Genomic DNA, 21,053 nt, shown 5'->3' on the forward strand with positions numbered 1-21,053 from the left:
AATTTCAGTCATATCAGCCACATTAATTACAAATTGGTGCGCCTGCATTCCTTAGACAACAGAAGGTATCATCCACTATTTTCAATCATCCACGTAATACATTGGAATTTCTATTAAAAAGAACAAGCAGCAATAATAGCCTTTTGGTGTGCAGACTGTTGGAGCAAACATCGCCTTTAGGGGCTTCAGTTTCCGTTTGTTTACATGACGTTTTGGGGGAATCTTGCCCAAATCCTGCCCGATATGAGTGAGTCTATTCTCGGTCTGACCCGACATTGTATCCTACTTGAAAAGCGAGGAAACGTCAATACTGCAAAATCCCTGAGCTGCAGACGCTTTAAAGATCACGACAAGAAGATTGTGGTCAGGACTCCACTTACAGCACGTGCTGTTCCGGGAGATGTAGATCCAAGATAATGAGGCGGGATTTTGGCGGGGCCTGCATTTGAAGTCACTTTGAACTTACTGCTGAAGTTGCATTAAACGCTCACAAAGCCTGCATCGCACTCAAAGACATAAAGGCCTTGTTCGTTCCAGTTCTACTCAATCGCAGTCGTACTCATATTGTACTGTCATCAAAATTAGGGGTGCACAATAATTATCAATTGGGCTGAGATGAGGGAATTATGACGTCATACCGACAAATCCGATCACATTAAATATAACATAACTCATCATTTAAATAACAACATTGAGGCAAGGTTACCTGTACTGTTTGGGTGAGTAAATCAAGTGCTCCTTTTTTCTCCTGCCTGTGCTCACTTGTAAACAAGAAAAGAGCCACAAAAACCTTCTCATCCACCTGAAACGCCAGCGCCGCGGGATTTCCACAGTGCAAAAAGGTTTGCCAGAGACCTCCATGGCGTCACACCGGCTGCTTGGAGTGTGTGCCCGAATCCAGTGCACCTGCTGTGCCACGCCAGGTGTCACATTTGAGCAGAATTAGTTGAAAAACATGGCCGCCATTGATCAAATACAGAAGCCTGGGCGGGACTTTGCAACAAAATGCTCCATAAGTTTGTTGATGTTTTGACATGCATGCTAGCATGGCTTAACAAAGCCTTTTGACCACAAGGGGGTGCTACACATATAATTTGTTAAAGTGTTTGCCCACAAAAAAAAGCACCAAAACCTAACCAAGTTTTCTCCAACGTGGAAATGCAAGGTGACACCATTGTTCTCAAGCAAGCAAGCGCCCAAAATGAGCTTCAGCAAAATGCACAACAGCATAATTTAGCTCCCATTGCAAAGCCGGTCATAAAACATGAGTCACATATTTCTGCAAAATTGCTGCAAACAAACAGGCGCTAATGCATCATCAGCATCAGCTCGCCATGCTTTAAGTTGTTGTGCTGGGGAAAAAAAATGACCTTTCATAAATAACAAATCAGCGAAATAATACAGTAGCGAGGAAAGGGGGGGGGCACAATCAGCACACAATTTATGAGCGAAAGAAAGATAAACAACTGGGCGGTAAGAGATGGCGTCATGACCCAACGCTAGCGCCCAATATAATGACTGCTTATTCACCACATACCAGCAAATAAACACACTCAGAGGCTTGCTTCATGAGGGGTCTCAAACCTGCAGCCTGTGGGCCATTTTCGGCCCGTCACATCATATTTTGCAGCACACGGCTTGACATGGAAGAGTACTGCAAATCTGAGCTGCGCTGAGCCGATGTTAAAAACTCATAAAAAGCAAGTACAGTGGTGCCTTGGTTAACATCATGAAGCCATTCCAGAAGGTCAGACTCAAACCAAAACAGACTCTAATCAAAGCAAATATTCCAGTAGAAAATAATCTAAATTAAATGTTTCTGTTTCAGTTTTTGTAAAACTACCGTTTTACAAAATAATGACAAATGAATGGGCAATTGAACATTTATCATCACTTTTATCTACTTTAGCCAAGAGATGGGAGGTATGGGTGGATGGATGGATGAATGGATGGATGGATGGATGATAGATGGGTGGATGGATGGATGGATGGATGGATGAATGGATGATAGATGGATGGATGATGATGGATGGATTATAGATGGATAGATTGATGGATGATAGATGAGTGGATAGATGATAGATGGATGGATGAATGGATGGTAGATGGATGGATGGATGATAGATGGATGGATGATAGATAGATAGACAGATGGATGAATGACAGATGGATGGGACTTTTCTGGAAGATAAAATCCGACTTGATGCTTTCCAATAGGAAGATAAAGACAACTTGCTAAAACATAACAGATCTTTCACATAATGCAAATATGCTGGAGCCTATCCCAGCGGGGGGCACCCTGTACCTAATGTTTTACCTACATAGGGTGGTGCTAAATATTCCAAACACCCCCGTGCGTTACAGTGCAGTATCACACACACTGTTTAGGATTGCCGCGGTGCACTGCAGAGCTGTTTCTAATATTTTGACCTCCTCTTGGGTGATTGAAATATTAGGAACAGCTCCCAATCATAATATGTGACTAATAAGTGACTTAAAAAAACCTGTGACAATGTCCATCCAAAGTGATCATGATTGTGTAAGGTATACCTAGTATTCCTATACACCTATTCCTATATACCTATTCCTATATACCTATTCCTATATACCTATTCCTATATACCTATTCCTATATACCTATTCCAGTCCGCTCACCTGCCGCGGCAACAGTTTCGGTAAAAATATCCAATATATTGCAGTGCAGGAGGAGCATCAGCCAGCCCACTCCCACACATGATTAACCTCGTCCAAGCATCCAAATAGTCCAAGTGAAGGCGCGCACACGCAAAAGGGAGGGGAAGGACGCTGCCTGCACAACAAGGATTCGGGACTCTGCACCCCGTCATCCTATCGCACCTAAACATGATGCTTTCACTTTAAAGACGCCAGGGAGGAGTTGGATGGGGGAAAGGAGCGCTTTTTTGAGAGCTTTACGCGGAGGAGGGAGCGCAGCTTCTCGGCCGAGCGCAGCGCACACCAGCTCGGCCGGAGACCATCGCCTGTTCCCCCCCCGGCATGGGAAAGTCCGCGACATGCCTCCACAGCGTCATGCACAGCCTGCGAACAGGCAAGGTAGGACACCATATTGTTATCTTGATGACATTTAAAGTCACAAAGCCACGCGGACTGTTTTTTTTGTGGGGTGGGGGGACCAGGCACCACGCGTGTGATGGCTGGAATCAGCTTTGTAATGTGTCCGTCATCATCTTCATGAGTGAGGTGGATGGATGCTGGTCCACAACTTCCACCTGCATCCTCTTGTGTGTGTGTGAGTCACGATGGAGATGTTGAGTGGATTTGAACATGAGAAATATGCTTGGAGATATTTGTACTACACGTTGTTTCCATCACTTAGTTTGCAAGATTACACAAAAAAACTACACTGCCTGTTTCTAAAAACTTTGGAGTTGGTGAGGAAGATTTTGGGAAGAATGCAGGAATGGCGTATCATGCAATTCATTCCAGAAGGTCCGACTGGAACCGAATCAATTTCACCTATAGGAAATCATTTAAATCCAATCAATACCTTCCAGAAAGCCAAAAATGTTAACATAAAATGTGCTTTTATCGTTTTACAATAATGGTTTAACATGCGGAAGACAATCTGAGATGCATAAATGATATATGAAAAGGGGTTAGCGAACATTTAAGGTTGCTTCTACCTTCACGGAAGACGTCATTCCTGAAAACATCTCGCTGCCACATCGCATCTTTGGGAACAATCCCGTCTCAGATGAAGGTGACAATCAGCTTCAATGTTCATGTCATCCCTTTCATTTATTTGACGTCTTTTATTCTAACATTTTTCACAATCCACCGCAAACCCAGGCAATAACTTCAATAAAATGCTAACCGGGACGTACGCTAACCAAGGTTCCACTGTATGAATTTCTGCAAAACAGGATTCATTGTCAATAAATGGAATATTTTCATACAGCATAGAAACCGTTCTAAATACAGTTTTTTTTATTAGAGCCCTGTAGTCATGAAATAGCAGCCCTATAGTCACCTTTACACATGTTCACATTTTCATTATCACATGTTGCAACCCTTATGCTGCAAGATGGCCGCTGGCTAGCAGGCTAACGAGCGAATCAGCTAGCCCCGAATTTAAGAAGACAAAAACTTACCACTGCCACACAGGATGGGAGGAGAACTGTTTTTCACTCTATGTTGATGACATGCCACGGCTGACTTCATGCAGTCTCAAGCTAATGTCATGTAAGCTAATTGTCAAGACGTAGACAAACATGCAACAATGCTTCAACCAGCTGAACTAAATGAAAAAAAAATAAATGCAAAAAAATAGGCCAGACAAAAAAGGAAGTACTACAAAATAAGAGCAAAACAACAGAAGCTGAGAAATAAACAAAGCAGGGCATGACGCTATAATCTCTCAATGTTTTGTGGCATTACTGCTCCCTAGTGGCCACAATACTAAATACATGCCACTGATTATTGACTAATAATCCACCATCATTTATTCACACATTCTTTTCTGAGAAAACGCAATATAGCGATGGATGACTGCACAAGAGATTTGTATAAAATTCATATTCATGTATTGTTTATGGCAAATTCTTTTTAAATGTTTTTCCCGGGTACTCGGTTTCCTCCCACATTCCAAAAACATGCATGTTGGCCAATTGTCCATAGGTATGAATGTTTGTCCATATGTCCCCTACCATCAGGGTGCACCCCTCCTCTCGCCCCAAGTCAGCTGGGATAGGCTCCAGCATACCCCCGCCACCCTAATGACGATAAGCGGCATAGAAAATAGACAAATGGGTTATTTTGAGAGCTTTTTTCATAAATGTAATGCTAACATATGCAGTATAATGCCAGGACACTGTATGAAAAGCACTAAACTTTCATTTCCGCTTGACTCTGTGGTTCTTTGCTTTTTAGCACCGGTCCACCACAAGTCTCTGCTTTACTTGAATTGTGTATGGCTGCAAAATAAGCCATCATGGGGCCAAAGAACGTTGAGACACAATTTAAGGCAAAAAATCATGTTAAACATTCATTTATTATTATTATTTTCCTCGTTTCTATTGTTGTCTGCATGTAAACTTAATTTATATCACAGCATCTGAATGCCTCATATTTGTATTTGACTACATTTTGTCATTTTCAGGCTTCCTTTAGGCACAAAATACAGAAATTGGCTTAAATATGCATATTTATGGACTAATATTAAGATGGCGGCTTACGTACACAGAAGCGGAAGGGAGGAGGCCCGGAAAAGCGTAACTGTTGTTGACCCTTTTGTTACGTATTCTTATTTGGCATCGTCACATTGTCCTTACACTGCTGCACGGCCATTATTATCACATGCAAATCATTTGTCAGTATACCACAGTCAGTATTGTTCAGCTTCTGTGAAAGCGTGTCATCAAGCACGGAGGACCCATTCCGACCCTCTCAGAGGCAAAACGGTCCAAGGAGGCCACAATAACACGGTTTTGTTGTTTCTTACATTTCCAATTTCCAAACTGGCCTAAGTGTTGTCATTTTTTGTTGCTCCTGGGAAAAGAAATGAATTAGCCTGCTTGAGAGAAAAAGACAAAAGCAGCAAAGCAAAAAACAAACGGCAGATATAATGGCAGCAGACAAAACAACCTCAATCAATTGGCCGTGAAGACAGGTCGCCCCCCCATCCCCCCCCCCCCCCCCACCGCTGGCAGCAGCCTGTTATATTGACAGCAAGCTCCCAATGAATTATTCATTATTGCAGCACAGGATTTACACATCAAGGAACACTTAAAATCACCCAATGGGGTGTTGGGGTGACATCGAGGAGGGGGGGGTTTGTTTGGGGGGGGGGCATTTTGTTCATTCCAAAAGTGGATTAGGACATTTTATTCTTGCTAATAGTTCCTAAAAAGCTCCATAAGTGACTTATTATTTCCTGATGGCGTTCCCATGATGCATGCGCATTCTCCACTACGTTGGCTCTCGTGCGTGCGTCGAACCCCGGCGCTCATCAATAAGGAGCCAGACGCCGGATTTTATTATGCGTGGCGCATGACGCAGCGCTCCAAATGAAATCACAGAGAGATGAATTTGCTGTTGTCGAAGCGCCCGCAGCAGAGCGGGATGGAGTGGCTTGATAAACATGGCCGACAGATAAGGCGTATTGGTATTCGGGTGCGTCTCGCCACGGCGGATGATAATACGTGCTCTTGGCACTGGGGTCAAAGGTCGGAGAATGATTGGCGGCGGGCTGACACAGGCGGACGGAGCGTCTCGGACGGGACTGAAGTGTGCTGACCAATCGTACTTGGATGCCAACAGGTCGCTCGCTAATCTGCCAGCGTCGTGTCCGACACCTCTAGCTCCACGTGTTCGACCTCGCTGACGCCTTTTTTCTGCTCCCGACACGTCAAAATGCAAGGCAAGCAGAGAATGCCTGCATGTTTACTACAGCCGCAGGCCGGGGAAACACCACAAGCAATGGCGTCTTACAGAAAAGTGTATCATGTTGTGTTGTTCATGTTGTGTATCAACCAGCTTTCCAAGCAAAAAATTGCTGCAAACTAAAAAATAGGATTGTATATAAAAGTGATTATTATTCCTAAAAGATATGCAGTGAAAGTACAACTTTCCATTTCATATTGTTAGAATAACTTAGAATAACGTGCAAAGTTGATAACGCCGGGAGCCTGGATCCCGGGTCAGCAGTCACCAGGGGGAGGGGCCAGGGCGGCATGCTAACTAGACAACAGCAACCGCGGGGATGCCTTTTATTTATAGTTCCTGTGCATAATCACATCCACTTTTACCGAAGAACTGCATGAGTTTTCATCCCCCGAGCTATTTGTGGACCTGTGGGAGAGCGCTGGAACTGCAGTGTCAGAATACTGCAAGGAGGCAAGGAGGAGGTCTGACCGGGAGGCGGGACCGGAACTGTTTTTCTAGGAAAACAGCGAACGTGGGAATTGAATTTTATTCATGAAGGCAGAGAGAGGAAAAATGGAAAAAGTGTACCCTTCAGAAAGCTAAAAAGTTTAATCATTTCTAAATGGATGCATGAATGACGTAATGTATGATGCAATTTCTCATGCAACTTTAAGCTTTCTAAAAAGACGTACTAACGCAGCCATCGAGCGTTTGTTCGAGCCTTGTTTATACTCGTACCTCTTTAAGCACTTTCCATACCACACATCCGCCGCACGATTGGGGTCGGGACCCCCGGAATTCATCTGCATTTGCCATTTCTATTTCCGAAGCACATTAATCAGATGAAGGTCAAGGGGTGGCGTCATAGAAAAAGGAGGCTCCGTGCGCGGAGGGGAAAACAGCTGGAAGGGCGAAGGCGTGGGCGTGATTGTGTTTTGATGTTTTCCTGACGACTAAATGGGATTTTGATGTCTCGTCTGTCGCACGCATTTAAGCGGGGTAAAAAAAACCTGGTGGGGAGAACTTGACCGTCATGGCGACTCGAAAATGACATTGAAGCACACTGATTGATAACGGAGGGCGGCACGGTGGTCTAGTGGTTAGCGCGCAGACTTCACAGCTAGGAGACCAGGGTTCAATTCCACCCTCGGCCATCTCTGTGTGGAGTTTGCATGGAGTTTACTCCCACATTCCAAAAACATGCTAGGTTAATTGGCGACTCCAAATTGTCCATAGGTATGAATGTGAGTGTGAATGGTTGTTTGTCTATATGTGCCCTGTGATTGGCTGGCCACCAGTCCAGGGTGTACCCCGCCTCTCGCCCGAAGACAGCTGGGATAGGCTCTAGCCACCCCGCGTCCCTCGTGAGGAAAAGCGGTAGAAAATGAATGAATGAATGAATAATTGCATATATATATAATTATGGGCTGCTTGGTGGTAGAGTGGTTAGCGCACAGGCCACACAGCTAGGAAACCTGAATTCAATTCCACCCTCGGCCATCTCTGTGTGGAGTTTGCATGTTCTCCCCGTGCATGCGTGGGTTTTCTCCGGGTACTCCGGTTTCCTCCCACATTCCAAAAACATGCTAGGTTAATTGGCCACTCCAAATTGTCCATAGGTATGAATGTGAGTGTGAATGGTTGTTTGTCTATATGTGCCCTGTGATTGGCTGGCGACCAGTCCAGGGTGTACCCCGCCTCTCGCCCAAAGACAACTGGGATAGGCTCCAGCAACCCTTGTGAGGATAAGCAGTAGAAAATGAATGAATGAATGAATATAGAATGTTAGAATGTTACCCACAAAAAAAACAGAAAACTTTGTTGGAGGTGTTTCATTAGCACCTTTGTTGGCGGAATAGGTGTCTCCCATTAATTAATCTTTTTTTTTTTTTACCTGTTTTTATATCTTTAGAACGCTCATGTCTCACAGAAGGATCGTGGACGATGATCAAAATTCCAAAACTATAAAGTTTCACTGTCCTGTTTTTATTTTATTTACTATGCTAGCCAAGCTTTAAAGCACAAACCAAATAATGTAGCTTAAATGTTATAACCTGAAACCAGTATGGCCACTATTTACCAATGTTTTGATCTTTTTAACCAAAATAAACAATCACCACCTAGCTTGTGTAGCGTCTATGACTTACTCGGGGGAAAATACGCCACCAATGTCAAGGCGATTCAGAGATGAGATGGATAGCAGCGTTTCTGAGCCTTTACAGCCTCTGACGTACGTCACCTTACTGCTAGCTAATCTAAAAGGACCCGAGCACTGGAGCGAAAAACAATCACACAAGGGTGAACAAAACAAACACAGCCACCATCCTCGCGGTCTTTGATAGATGGCTGCTGCTATTCTGGGTTGTGCGTCAAGGCGCGTTGGTGTCTCTGAAACAAGCAGCCAAATTGAACCTAATTGAGTCGTCCTGCAAGCTGCGGATCTCGACAACTTTGATGTGTCACGAGTAAACTCTTCAAAATGTCTGCTTGTTACCTCCACTCTAAAGACTCCCCTCCTTTCTATTACTGTCTCCTTTCTCCGCAGATCTCTGAGTGGTGGAGTGCCTTTACAGTCCTCCGTGCGCACTAAGGAAGCACAGATCATTATTCCGATTCTTTGCTAGATAAGAAGTAGTGATTGGCACCTCACCTTTTGACTTTTGTTGCTATGGAGAATCTCAGCGAGCTCCAGAACCCTTTGTTGGACAAAAATAGCAAGCACATGGTCAACGGTTACGGAGGAGACTTCCCTAACAACCAGTACCAGGAAAACATTATTAATTATTTTGCCGGAGGTGGTGGCGAGAGCGGCGGCGGCGGTGGCGGCGGTGGCGGCGGCGGCGGCGGTGGAGGCAAGGCGAGCAATGTCGTGAGCGGAGGTGGTTACAGTAGCAACGCCAAGATCAAGTCGCAGCAGCTCTTGGACGCCACCTCACTGCATTTGGCCGTGGAGGCCTTCTACAGACCCAACTTCATCCTGTACAAGGAGGACAATGGCAGCATCAAGGCCAAGGAATACAAAAGTGAGTGCTGCGAGACCACCTTCACGGAGAAGAAGGCCAAGGAGGCGTCCAACACGGCTGGAGGGGATGGCACCGGCCCTGAGGACCCGCAGGCCAAGATGATGGAGGACGGCGAGCATGTCAAGATCCAGACGGTTTCATACGAGGTGGAGGAGGAAGAGTACGTGGAATATGAGGTAGGATACTGTTTGATGTTATTATTCCATCTTTAGGTTACCCATAGTAGTCTATGTGCTACGTCATCCGGCTCCTCCTGCCAGCATTCCCAGGCCAGTTGAGAGACATAGTCTCGCCCACGTGCCCTGGGTCTTCCCCGAGGCCCCCTACCAGCACTAAGCACCTCCCCAAGGAGTCATCCCGAATGTAAACTCAACATGTAAAATCCCATTGATCATTGAACGAATTGGGGCTGCATGGCAGACAAGTGGTTAGCGCATTGACCTCACAGCTAGGAGACCCGGGTTCAATCCCACCCTCGGCCATCTCAGTGTGGAGTTTGCATGCGTGGGCTTTCTCCGGGTACTCCGGTTTCCTCCCACATTCCAAAAAAAAAACATGCTAGGTTAATTAGCGACTCCAAATTGTCCATAGGTATGAATGTGAGTGTGAATGGTTGTTTGTCTATATGTGCCCTGTGATTGGCTGGCCACCAGTCCAGCCCGAAGACAGCTGGGATAGGCTCCAGCACCCCTCGTGAGGATAAGCGGTAGAAATGGAATGGCCTTTATTGTCATTATACAAGATGTACAACGAGATCGGAGAGCTTCTCCTTTCAGTGCAGTAGTCAAGTTAAAAAAAAAGCATACAAAAGTAGAGTAAAAAAAGACAATTTAACAAGATATATACAAGATATCCAAAATATACACATAGTATTGCACAGGAGCATATGCAGGAGCAGACATATTAATTTTAGTGCAATGATAAATGGGCCATAGTGCAAATAATGGTGCAAGGTGGAAACAGTCATTATTGGAAAATGAATGAATGAATATATAATTGTTATAATTGCAAATTTCCCCACAAAACTACAAAAACCATAAAATGAATGAATGAATGAACGAACAAATTGGGCACAAACTACCACCAAAGATGCTCAGATCTTGCGTAAAGATCTCTCACCCCTACAAAGAAACAATGTGCGGGTTTGACAGACGACTCCATCATCTGTGAAGAGCATATTCAGTGATATTGTTTGTCAGCTCCATCCATCTCACACCAGCTGCTCTGTGTTGATACTGACAGACACCGACGTGCCTCAGGTTTGTATTCCTGCAGAGGGGCACGCTTGTAGGAAAAAAAAAAATAATAAAATCACACCAAAAGGATCGGGTGTCTTACCAGCCCACAAATCCCACTCCATCCACTGACCCTTGTCATCAATTTCCCACTGCAGTAAATTCCCATCACGATACAGTAAGTCCCCGATGCCGGCTCTACCCTGGGATATTAAGCAAAAATGCTGCATTAGCCGCACTATTTTGGCTCTCAACTGGCACGGCCAACAGTGCAAAATACTCCAAAGGATTTAGGGGGGATTGCCAAAGCAGGACTAGGGCATCCAACTTTGACCGGTTGCCCTGCACCGCTGCCACACACGGCTGTAAGTCGGCTAGATTTACGCTGCATTCCGCTGATAAACAAGCTGGAAATGCAACGTGACAGGCAGGAAAGACCATTAAAATGAAAAAAAAAAGGGAAATATAACATGCGTTGTTTTGCTTGCAAATGCATTCCAAAGAAAGTTGACCGGAGACTCCTCCCAGGTGATCAAACAAATTAGCCTCTTGCTCATGATTTCTTAACACGCCTGCCTTTTACAAATGAATAAGCACATCAAAATATTATCAACGGGGCTCCACAAGACAGTTTTCCGGATATAAAGAGAGAGGAAAGATACACAGTGGGACTCATTATGTAGCCTGCTGCTCGGAGTCGACTACTGACTCCGCCGACCACACCAGCCTCCAGTCTGACATGAAATCCCACAAATACTTAACAACATTCTTCTTTACAGTTTGGAAAAATATCCGTATTTAGCAGGGCTTGTTTTATTCTTATTTTGACCTGATGCCGACAATGTTTCTCACTCAGCCGCCCTCCGAGAAAACTCACTTGTACCTGCGCTTTTGTCCCGTCGGCCATTATTCAAAGTTCACGACTATAGGTGACGGTTGTAACATAGATTCGCCGATAAGTTGAGAGCTTTGCATTTTGGTTCAGCTCGCTCTTCAACACAACGGGCCGATGCAGCGTCTGCGTCAGTGCAGATGCCGCACCAATCTGCCTGTCCACAAATATGATGATAACAAAAATAGTGTCATTTAAGAGATGACATCCAGCAGCTTCTATGGTTTTATTGATAACCAAAATCCAATTGAGTTCTTACATGAATAATTATATCATTGTACTGCCAAAAAAGTACAAAAAAAATTACAAAAAACTACTTTGTTGTCATGAGCTGCAAACCTCATATTACAAATATACAACATAAGGTGAACAAATATTGAACAAAGCAAATTTTGTTCTCAATCAGAAATCACTCCACACTCTTTATTGCTCTCTGGTTCTACCATATCTTACTTATTGTGTGGAAATATGGGCTAATAACTATAAAAGCAATTTTCACTCGCTAAATGTACTGCAAAAAAGGTCAGTAAGGATAATTCATCATGCCGCCTACAGAGAACATACTAACTCCTTATTTCTAAAATGACAAATACTTCAACTTGCTGATATAGTTCATCTTCAAACAGCTAAAATAATGCATAAGGCTAAAAATAACCAATTAGCTAAAAATGTCATCCAATACTTCTCTACAAGAGAGGAGAAATATGATCTCAGGGAAGAAGTACATTTGAAACACTTATATGCTAGGACTATGTTAAAAAGCCATAGCATTTCAAACTTACACTATATTAGGAAAGCAGGAAGTGAACAAATGTAACAGTTACTGATTGTAAAAGTACCATCACAAAAACGGTTCCAACAATCCTGCACCATAACCGGCCAAAAACTGTGCAATAAACCATGCAATAAACCTGTGGCATGATCAACATGTCCATACCTGTAAAAAATGTATCGAACTTATTGATTTATGCTTATTGATTGTTTAAATACAAGGATGAAGAGTCTTGAACCAGTCATGATGTGCTATATATATCACTATATTGACACTTACTATGGTACCCATTATGTCATTGGAGGCTCATATCACCTCCTACTTTGGTACATGACAAAAAAAATTAATTTAAATTAAAATAAATTAAATAATTATTTATTATTATTACATATTATTTTATTTTTTTTACTTATAATAAAATAAATAAATAAACTATATTAGGGAAGCAGGAAGTGAACAAATGTAAGAGTTAGTGATTGTAAAAGTACCAGATGGAGGAGTAGGATTTAATAAGCTTTGCTTCTTCCTACTCCTTTTGGGCATGTGGAACTGTGAACTGATTACGTGATGCATTCAATTGTAATCTGATGCATGTTCAAATGAAATAAAACCATTACCATTACCATTATATTTATGCAAACAAAGGTTTACAAAACCATTAGTTGTACCAGGCATTAAAACGAAGAAGAAACTGAAGAAACAAGGCTAGTCTAATCATTTTTCCATGACATCCCTAAAATATAATGACAAAACTAAGCAACGACTCGTTCCATCTGATCCAAACAACAGCAATCAACTGCAGTTTGGACAGGCCGAGTAAAAGAGACTCCAGTCGAAGTGACGTTGAACAGCAGTAGGTCTTCAAGGCCGATGCCTCCAGCACTATTACATAATACGGCTATCATACTCACAATGAAATAATTCCACTATTACAACCCAACCCACGGGCCGCTTCAATTAAGGCCGCCAACTAATGTGAGGAAAAGCATTTAACGTGAAGAACAGGCTATACGATCAGGTTATGACGGCTGCGTTTGTTACACGCTTGTTAGACATTCCACCTTCCCGGTCGATGTGCACCTCACCTGTGATCAACCGGCCAGCCTGTTTGATCCCCCATTAAAATGTTCCGCTGTTTTCGCCTGAATATAAAACAGCACTCGCGCAAAAGCAAGAAGCACCCGTTTCTATTTGTCCGCCATCTGTTCCGCCACCTCTGTTGCATGAAATTTGCATTTATCTTCACATTTTATATGCACGTGATGCCACGAGCATGTGGTCGGATCGCCCCTGCGTAATTTCAATGAAAAACGCTTGTCTCGGATTTGACGAGCGTGGTGTTCACAGAGAGAAACGTGTCAATCAATAGTGATCCGTTTTTAGAATAAATGTATTTCCAAGCGCAGCACCTCTTCAGCGCCGGGGATAATGGTGGGTCTGATTGGAAGGGCTATCCATATTCACTGGGGGAGAAAAGCGCTTATACCGTCATTAAATCGAAAATGTGGTCACGTCTCAGTTCAGCGCACACATATTGAAGGGCCAAGCAGCAGCAGCCTGAGTCATAAATTCTTCCACAGGTATCCATTCTCTCATTTGGTAGTAAACGACAATAACGATTGGATCCTTTCCAATGCGGCAGTAAGCGAGTCTTACGCCATTGATTTGAGCACCGGCTGTCCACCGCGAACGGACGATATTTATCCCGCCGGGTTGCGTGTCTCCCCCGCCTATAAAAACCATAAGCGGCCCTCTGTGAATATGGGAATGTAATGGCCTCGTGTCAAAATATATGGCTGAAAAAAGGTCCTTATAATCAGCCAGCACACACTTGCAGTGGCGGTTCCGGCTTGGATGACACCGATTTAAAACAACAGTTGAAGGACAAGCAACTCCAGAGGAATTGACACTCGCTATTCTGTGTTGTAAGGCCGACCAATCTTCATCTCCATGTCTTAAGGCTTAAGTTCTCCATTTCTGAAACAGTGCTCAAATGGCTAGAACCACCATGAACATCCTGCATCTCGTACACGCTGTGTGGCTAGCTCAGTCATAGCACTCCGATACCGGTACTTCGGGAAATGAGACTGAACAGCAAGAGCTAGCTCGTCGAATATAACTACAAAGAATCTATAACATATTTAAGCAAAGCGGAGAAGACATGTCAGTTACCTTGAGGGGGGGCAGATCTGCCACATCCAAACGTATCGCTGCAACGGGAGGCACTAGTTGGAGGCCCCCGCCTTGATATGAAAGTTTAATGTTAGTTTATATGGATGCTGTATGGTATCATGTACCCGGAAAAAATTATTACGTTTGATTAATGTTCATGTTAAAAGTTAAATAACTGTTAATAGTTATCCTCCTTATCCGTGTGGAAGTGGTATGTTTTTGGCTATTTAAGTTGAAAGGAAATAACTTGAAGGCTACCGTTGAGGTCGCTAGCTCTCTAGTTTGCGAGTTAGCATGTGTCTCAAGACCCTGCTGTTGCGCAATATGTTGTAAATAAAAACAGTATAAATGTGACTATAGTCGTGTTTTGTCATGTCTACAGGGCTCTAATAATGCTTTGTTCATTTTAATCTGACAACCATCACCTCTATGAGGTGTTTACATCCGTATCTATGGGTGTCTCCGCATTAGGTTTTTTTATGACACCCGACTATGACCCAGAAAAACCACAGTCTGTAAAAGGAATCAAGTTGCATATCACAAGTATACTATAATAGCAATCTTCACTCGCTAAATGTACTGCAAAAAAGGTCAGTAAGGATAATTCATAATGCCGCCTACAGAGAACATACTAACTCCTTATTTCTAAAATCACAAATACTTCAACTTGCTGATATAGTTCATCTTCAAACAGCTAAAATAATGCATAAGGCTAAAAATAACCAATTAGCTAAAAATGTCATCCAATACTTCTCTACAAGAGAGGAGAAATATGATCTCAGGGAAGAAGTACATTTGAAACACTTCTATGCTAGGACTACGTTATGCTAGCCATAGCATTTCAGTATGTGGAATCAAACTATGGAATGGATTGAGTAAGGAAGTCAAACAATGCACAACGATGAGCCAATTCAAGAAACAATACAAGCAGTTGATGTTTGCTAAATACAAGGATGAAGAGTCTTGAACCAGTCATGATGTGCTATATATATCACTATATTGACACTTACTATGGTACCCATTATGGCATTGGATGCTCATATCACCTCCTACTTCGGTACATGACAAAAATTAAAAAAATAAAAACTTAATCTATATTAGGAAAGCAGGAAGTGAACAAATGTAACAGTTACTGATTGTAAAAGTACCAGATGGAGGGGTAGGATTTAATAAGCTTTGCTTCTTCCTACACCTTTTGGACACATGGAACTCTGAACTGATTATGTGATGCATTCAATTGTAATCTGATGCATGTTCAAATGAAATAAAACCATTACCATGACAAGTAAGTATGTCAAAGTATACCACATAATGTGATCCCAGCCATGAATAGTATGTTTTCCTCCACCTTCTGGGTGTGTTTTTCCAAATATGTTCAGTGATTGCCAATGTCCAGTGCTAGGAAGGAAGATCTAGGCAGGGGAAGTAACTCTTATGACATGGTTTCTTCCTGCCATAGAGCCCTTCTAAAGAGGGCCATTCAGGCTGATGTAGCACAGCTCAATAATCATTAGCCGTGCCCTCTTCACTTCCCCTTGGCACGTGGCATCACATGGCCGCATACGTCACACAAATGGTTTCCCGGGGAGGGGGAAAAAAAGCATGAGTTCAAGGGAAGGAGAAAATGAAAAGACGTGCCCTTGAGGAGGTCTGATTATGGAGAATGAATGAATGCTGATTAAAACGTGCGGAATTTGTTACAGCAGATCTCTGGAAGATTCTTGAAGGCACCCGAAATAACAGCAGACACATCATGTGATGACATCTCGGAGTTCAAAAACAAGGCTAGTGGAGGGGTCGTCAACAAACCCGACATGACAAAGCGCTTTCTCGGGCAACTTAACCGCTTTGCTGTCCAAAGAAGGAAAACACGGCGGCAGGAAGTTGAGCTACAGACACACAGACATCCATTTTGGGCTCTGTGTTGATGTTTGCGATATTCAACCACGTCATTCAAGAGATAAACTCATTTGACTTAATTCCCCTAATAGTAAAAATGTGTAGTGTCTTGTGCTCTTCTTTCCCATAAACCAGGGGTCTCAAACTCAATTTACCTGGGGGCCAAAAGAACTAGGTTCTGGGTGAAGCCGGGCCGCATCAGGTTTTCAAAAAAAAAAAAACCCAAAACGCATTTATTAAAAACTGGAAAAAAAATCAATAAAAATCTTCAATGCTTTTGCTTCTGCTTTACCCTACACTTTTTCAGTACTTTGGTTCCGGTTTTCCACACCAAAATATCTGATAAAACATTCCACTGTTCTCAAATATCTTAATTTTTATTTTTCTATACACAAAATAAGATAAAAAATAAACAAATTAAGAATAAAAACAATCAATCAATCAATCAGTAATAAATAAGTAAAATAATAAAACAGCAAATAAGAAAAACGTAAGAAACCACATACAGTTGGTAGAGAAATTATTTTTTTCAGATTAAAATGTACAGTATTAACAGTTATTTAACCTTTAACATGAACATTAATGAAACTTAATAATTTTATCCAATTAGCAATTTTTTGCAGGGCTCTAATAATGCTTTGTTAATTTTAATCTGAAAAACATAATTTGTTAAAACTATATGTGGTTTCTTAAGTTTTTATTATTTGCCGTTTTATTGTTATTATTATATTTATTTATTTATTTATTACTGATTGATTGATTTTCTTTATTCTTGATTTGTTTATTTATTTTTCATCTTATTTTGTGTAGAAAAATAAAAAGTAAGATATTTGAGAACAGTGGAATGTTTTATCAGAGCTTTTCTTGTAGAAAATCGAAACCAAAGCAAAGTTTATTCATTTTTCTGTTTTTAATAAATGCGTTTTTTTGTTTGTTTTTTTTGGAAAACCTGATGCGGCCCAGTCTCGCCCAGACCCTAGCTCCAGTGGCCCCCAAGTAAATTGAGTTTGAGACCCCTGGTCTAAATGGTTTGATTAAATCAACAATAAAAAGGTTCAAACTGGAGAGTTTTAATCAACGCGTCAATTAGGTCCACTGTCGGATGCAATCAGTCAATATTAGGTGCTAAAAATCTCCACCTTAATGAGACAGATATGGCGTGAAATAGCAATCTGTTGGTAAATTTATGATCATTCTTTGAGCGGATGTGAACGAATGTGAATCACCTCTAATCTCGCCTTTTCTAAACAGGAACTATCAGCATTGGTGAAACAAATCATCCACAGTGTCAGGTTGGCAAGCTGCTACATTTTTCATTTACCGGCTGATACAGCTGAGGTTTTTTTTTTTTTTTTTTGCAATTAGCCAACAGCAAATCCCCACCCCCTCGGGGCCTTGGGTCTTTTACGCCTTCAATGTAGCTAATTATATCCCTTATTACGGCCGATAGGCAGCATCTAATCACATTTTTCTTACAAATTACAGAAGCTTCACTCTCCGTCATCCAGGCGGCCACAATCACTGAGCTCTGATCTCCCAACAAGAAAAGCGAGTGGATTGTTTTTTTGTTTTTGATTGTGCCGCTTGGGGGTATGATTGCATGATGAAAATGATGTCAACACTGCAGATTACTTCCACTTTCTGACTACTACTACTACTACACGAGCACTATAGGTCGTTTTATGGGGCATGTTACTTGATGCTTTGTTGTTATCGTTATCACCGTTTTTTTGCCTAGTCAGCAGTCTTTTCGTTTATCAGTTAGCAGAATCAGAGTCAAAAGGCCTTTCTTATTGTCATCCGTTAAGCAGAGTCACTCAATTTAAACATTAAGAACAGATCCCTGTCAATAAATACCGTGACAGTAGTGACATAGTGCAATAATAGAGTATAACACTAGCTCCTTTTATATGAACATCCAGCAAAACCCCTCCACCCCAAGGTGGAAGAAGTGTCGGTTACTGCACTGCTACCACAACCAAAGGTGGAACATTTGTCCCTCCATTTCATGTTGGTGTCGTTTATACAGAACCGGGATTGGGGGGAAAAATGCCAGCTTTTACAGGCAGTCTAAAGGAGGCTATTACAGTCGGGGCACTTTATGGCGGCTCACTGGTTCCAGATCCCCCCCTGCCATAAATACATTTCCACTATATAGGATTCAATAAAGTTGTTTATGATTTTCTAAATATGGTTTTTAACATTATTAGAGCCCCGCAGACATGAAATAACACCCCTATAGTCATCATTATACTCCGATGAGTCAGTTTGCACCAAATTGAGCAACTCTAATGCCGCAGGGACTTGTAATGGACGCTAGCCGGTGAGCCAGTTAGGCTGGAATTTATTTCTTATAAAGTTAAGAAGCCAAAAACTTCCACATGGAATAGAAGAACTTGTTTTCCGTCCCATCATGTGGGACATGCCGTGTATGACTTCATGCAGTGTTAAGGTAATGTCATGTAAGGCAATTTTATCACTTGTATGCAACAGCCATCATTTATTCATGATCTCATTTGTGAAAGTCTGGAGCAATTTCACCTTTTTGCTTATAGTGTAGCCTTGGCAGAGGTCATGGCTTCACTGAGTGACATTCCAGTTCTACTGTACCTGGCAACACATCTAAGACTTCTTCTCGAGAAGAGGAAAGTGCCTCAGAAGGAAACCTATACAGTAGCTATGGCAGTAATGAATGCCTCCAAGTGTCTGTGTAATGCAATCGACAGTGACCTCTCGGCGTGCACATCTCAAGGACCGATTAGCGTCCCAACAAAACCCCTCCCCCTTTCGGAAGCGGGCCTGTCACTGTACCTTAGAATGATTAAGTCTTAAGACAACAGCCTGCCCGCCTCTGGGACCTTGGGCTCCGGCCCCAGCATAACTTAACCTGACCATCTGGAGCAGGAGCTTAGACCAGGTGCACGATGGATGTCGGGACCGGCGATGGCGAAACCCCCCCCCCACCCCGCCCCCGGGAGGGCCGACCGCCCGCCGGCAGCATGTTATGCAAAGTGGAACACACGGCGCCATTTGTTGAGGTGTAATTACTTGACTACATGAATGGTGGACTCCCCGTGTGAAAGCCCCCCCGTCTGACGCGACTGTGGTCATTTTTCAGAAGCCGCAGATAAAGGACGTAATTGTTGTCGCTTCCCGCGAAGACGCATCGCACATCAGGTTTGAGAAATGTGCTTAAATTTTTTACCCTGCTGCATTTTTAATCAATTGCTCATTAATCTTACATGGCAATTTCTCATTAACTTTGCTTTTTCATTCAGCCAAGTAATTGAATTCCTTTTGGCAGAGAGTCCGTTTCTTTCTTTTCTTTTCTTCTTTCTTTCTTTATTCCCTATGCTTCCGCTCGCCACGTGTGAAGCGATTCATTTGTGTCATTTCCAAATGCGGACTTTTGAGTCATGAGACAATTTAAAAGCCTGCGTTGGTTTCTGTTGGAGCTCTAATTGCATTCCGATTTGTCTCCGTCTTTTCGCTATGGTTGTTCCCCCGTGGTTCTGTGTGCCAGATGATGCAGAGCGACAATTTTTTGGGGGTTTTCCTGAATAGCCTAGCTTAGAAACGCGGACAGAGAAGACGGCCCGTTTGTCTCTCATGGCTTGGTTGAAGATTGATGCTGATCGACTTTGACCAATCGTTCTTTGGCACGTGTTTGTAAACCTTCATAGATACCGGATTCTAACCTGCTGCAAAGCGCATTTTGCCTCGGGATTGTCCCACAATTTTCCAAGGCAATAAGTAAAGCGTGAAAATTAGTTTGTTTATTCTCTGTGTGATTTACAGTAACATCCGGACTAGATAGAGTACACCGGTGTATATTTGCCTTCTGTTTACGTATAATCTACGGTAGCTCGCGATCGACATAACGTGATCGATGATCCTGGCACACTTCTTTTCTTAAATCGAGTTCATGCAGGCGGCGGCACGGCAGACGAGTGGTTAGCGCGCAGACCTCACAGCTAGGAGACCAGGGTTCAATTCCACCCTCGGCCATCTCTGTGTGGAGTTTGCATGTTCTCCCCGTGCATGCGTGGGTTTTCTCCGGGTACTCCGGTTTCCTCCCACATTCCAAAAACATGCTAGGTTAATTGGCGACTCCAAATTGTCCATAGGTATGAATGTGAGTGTGAATGGTTGTTTGTCTATATGTGCCCTGTGATTGGCTGGCCACCAGTCCAGGGTGTACCTTGCCTGTCTCGCCCCACGACAGCTGGGATAGACTCCCCCGCGACCGTCGTGAGGAAAAAGCGGTAGAAAATGAATGAATGAATGAATGAATGAAGGTTAGCCACACATGTGGGAGCTGTAAGTCTGACCGTTTTGTTTTTCTTCAGCACACAAGCTAACCTAGCTAAAATTACGTGTAGCTCACGTAGCTATGCTAGTGTGTCCTCCTGTTGCATGCGATACAAGGCCACCATTACATTGGACAGTTACTATGTCACCTTTAGCTCAGGGCATTTTCAGTCGAACAGCTTCCTGTGGAAGGCCTTCTGGATACGCACACTTACATAGCACAATCAGAGTTGCGCAACACCACACAAACACATTTGCACCACTCGGTACGAATGTGAATCTGAATGGTTGTTTGTCTATATGTGCCCTGTGATTGGCTGGCAACCAGTCCAGGGTGTATTCCACCT

General features: G+C 42.9%; 1 protein-coding gene across 1 annotated transcript in view; it reads left to right on the forward strand.

Annotated features, from left to right (window-relative positions):
- The first annotated feature begins 2,747 nt into the window (after positions 1–2,747).
- syndig1l (synapse differentiation inducing 1-like) overlaps positions 2,748–21,053 on the forward strand; it is a 33,214-nt gene continuing 14,908 nt past the window's right edge. The window contains exons 1-2 of the mRNA XM_058057401.2: positions 2,748–3,072; positions 8,948–9,601. Coding sequence (XP_057913384.2) covers positions 9,071–9,601 — 531 coding nt within the window. The 5' untranslated portion in view covers positions 2,748–3,072; positions 8,948–9,070. The remainder of the gene's footprint in view (positions 3,073–8,947; positions 9,602–21,053) is intronic.

The sequence above is a fragment of the Doryrhamphus excisus genome, linkage group LG19, assembly GCF_037039965.1.
Source record: "Doryrhamphus excisus strain RoL-2023G ecotype Guam linkage group LG19, RoL_Dexc_Guam_v1.1, whole genome shotgun sequence".
In the NCBI taxonomy this organism is placed as follows: domain Eukaryota; kingdom Metazoa; phylum Chordata; class Actinopteri; order Syngnathiformes; family Syngnathidae; genus Doryrhamphus; species Doryrhamphus excisus.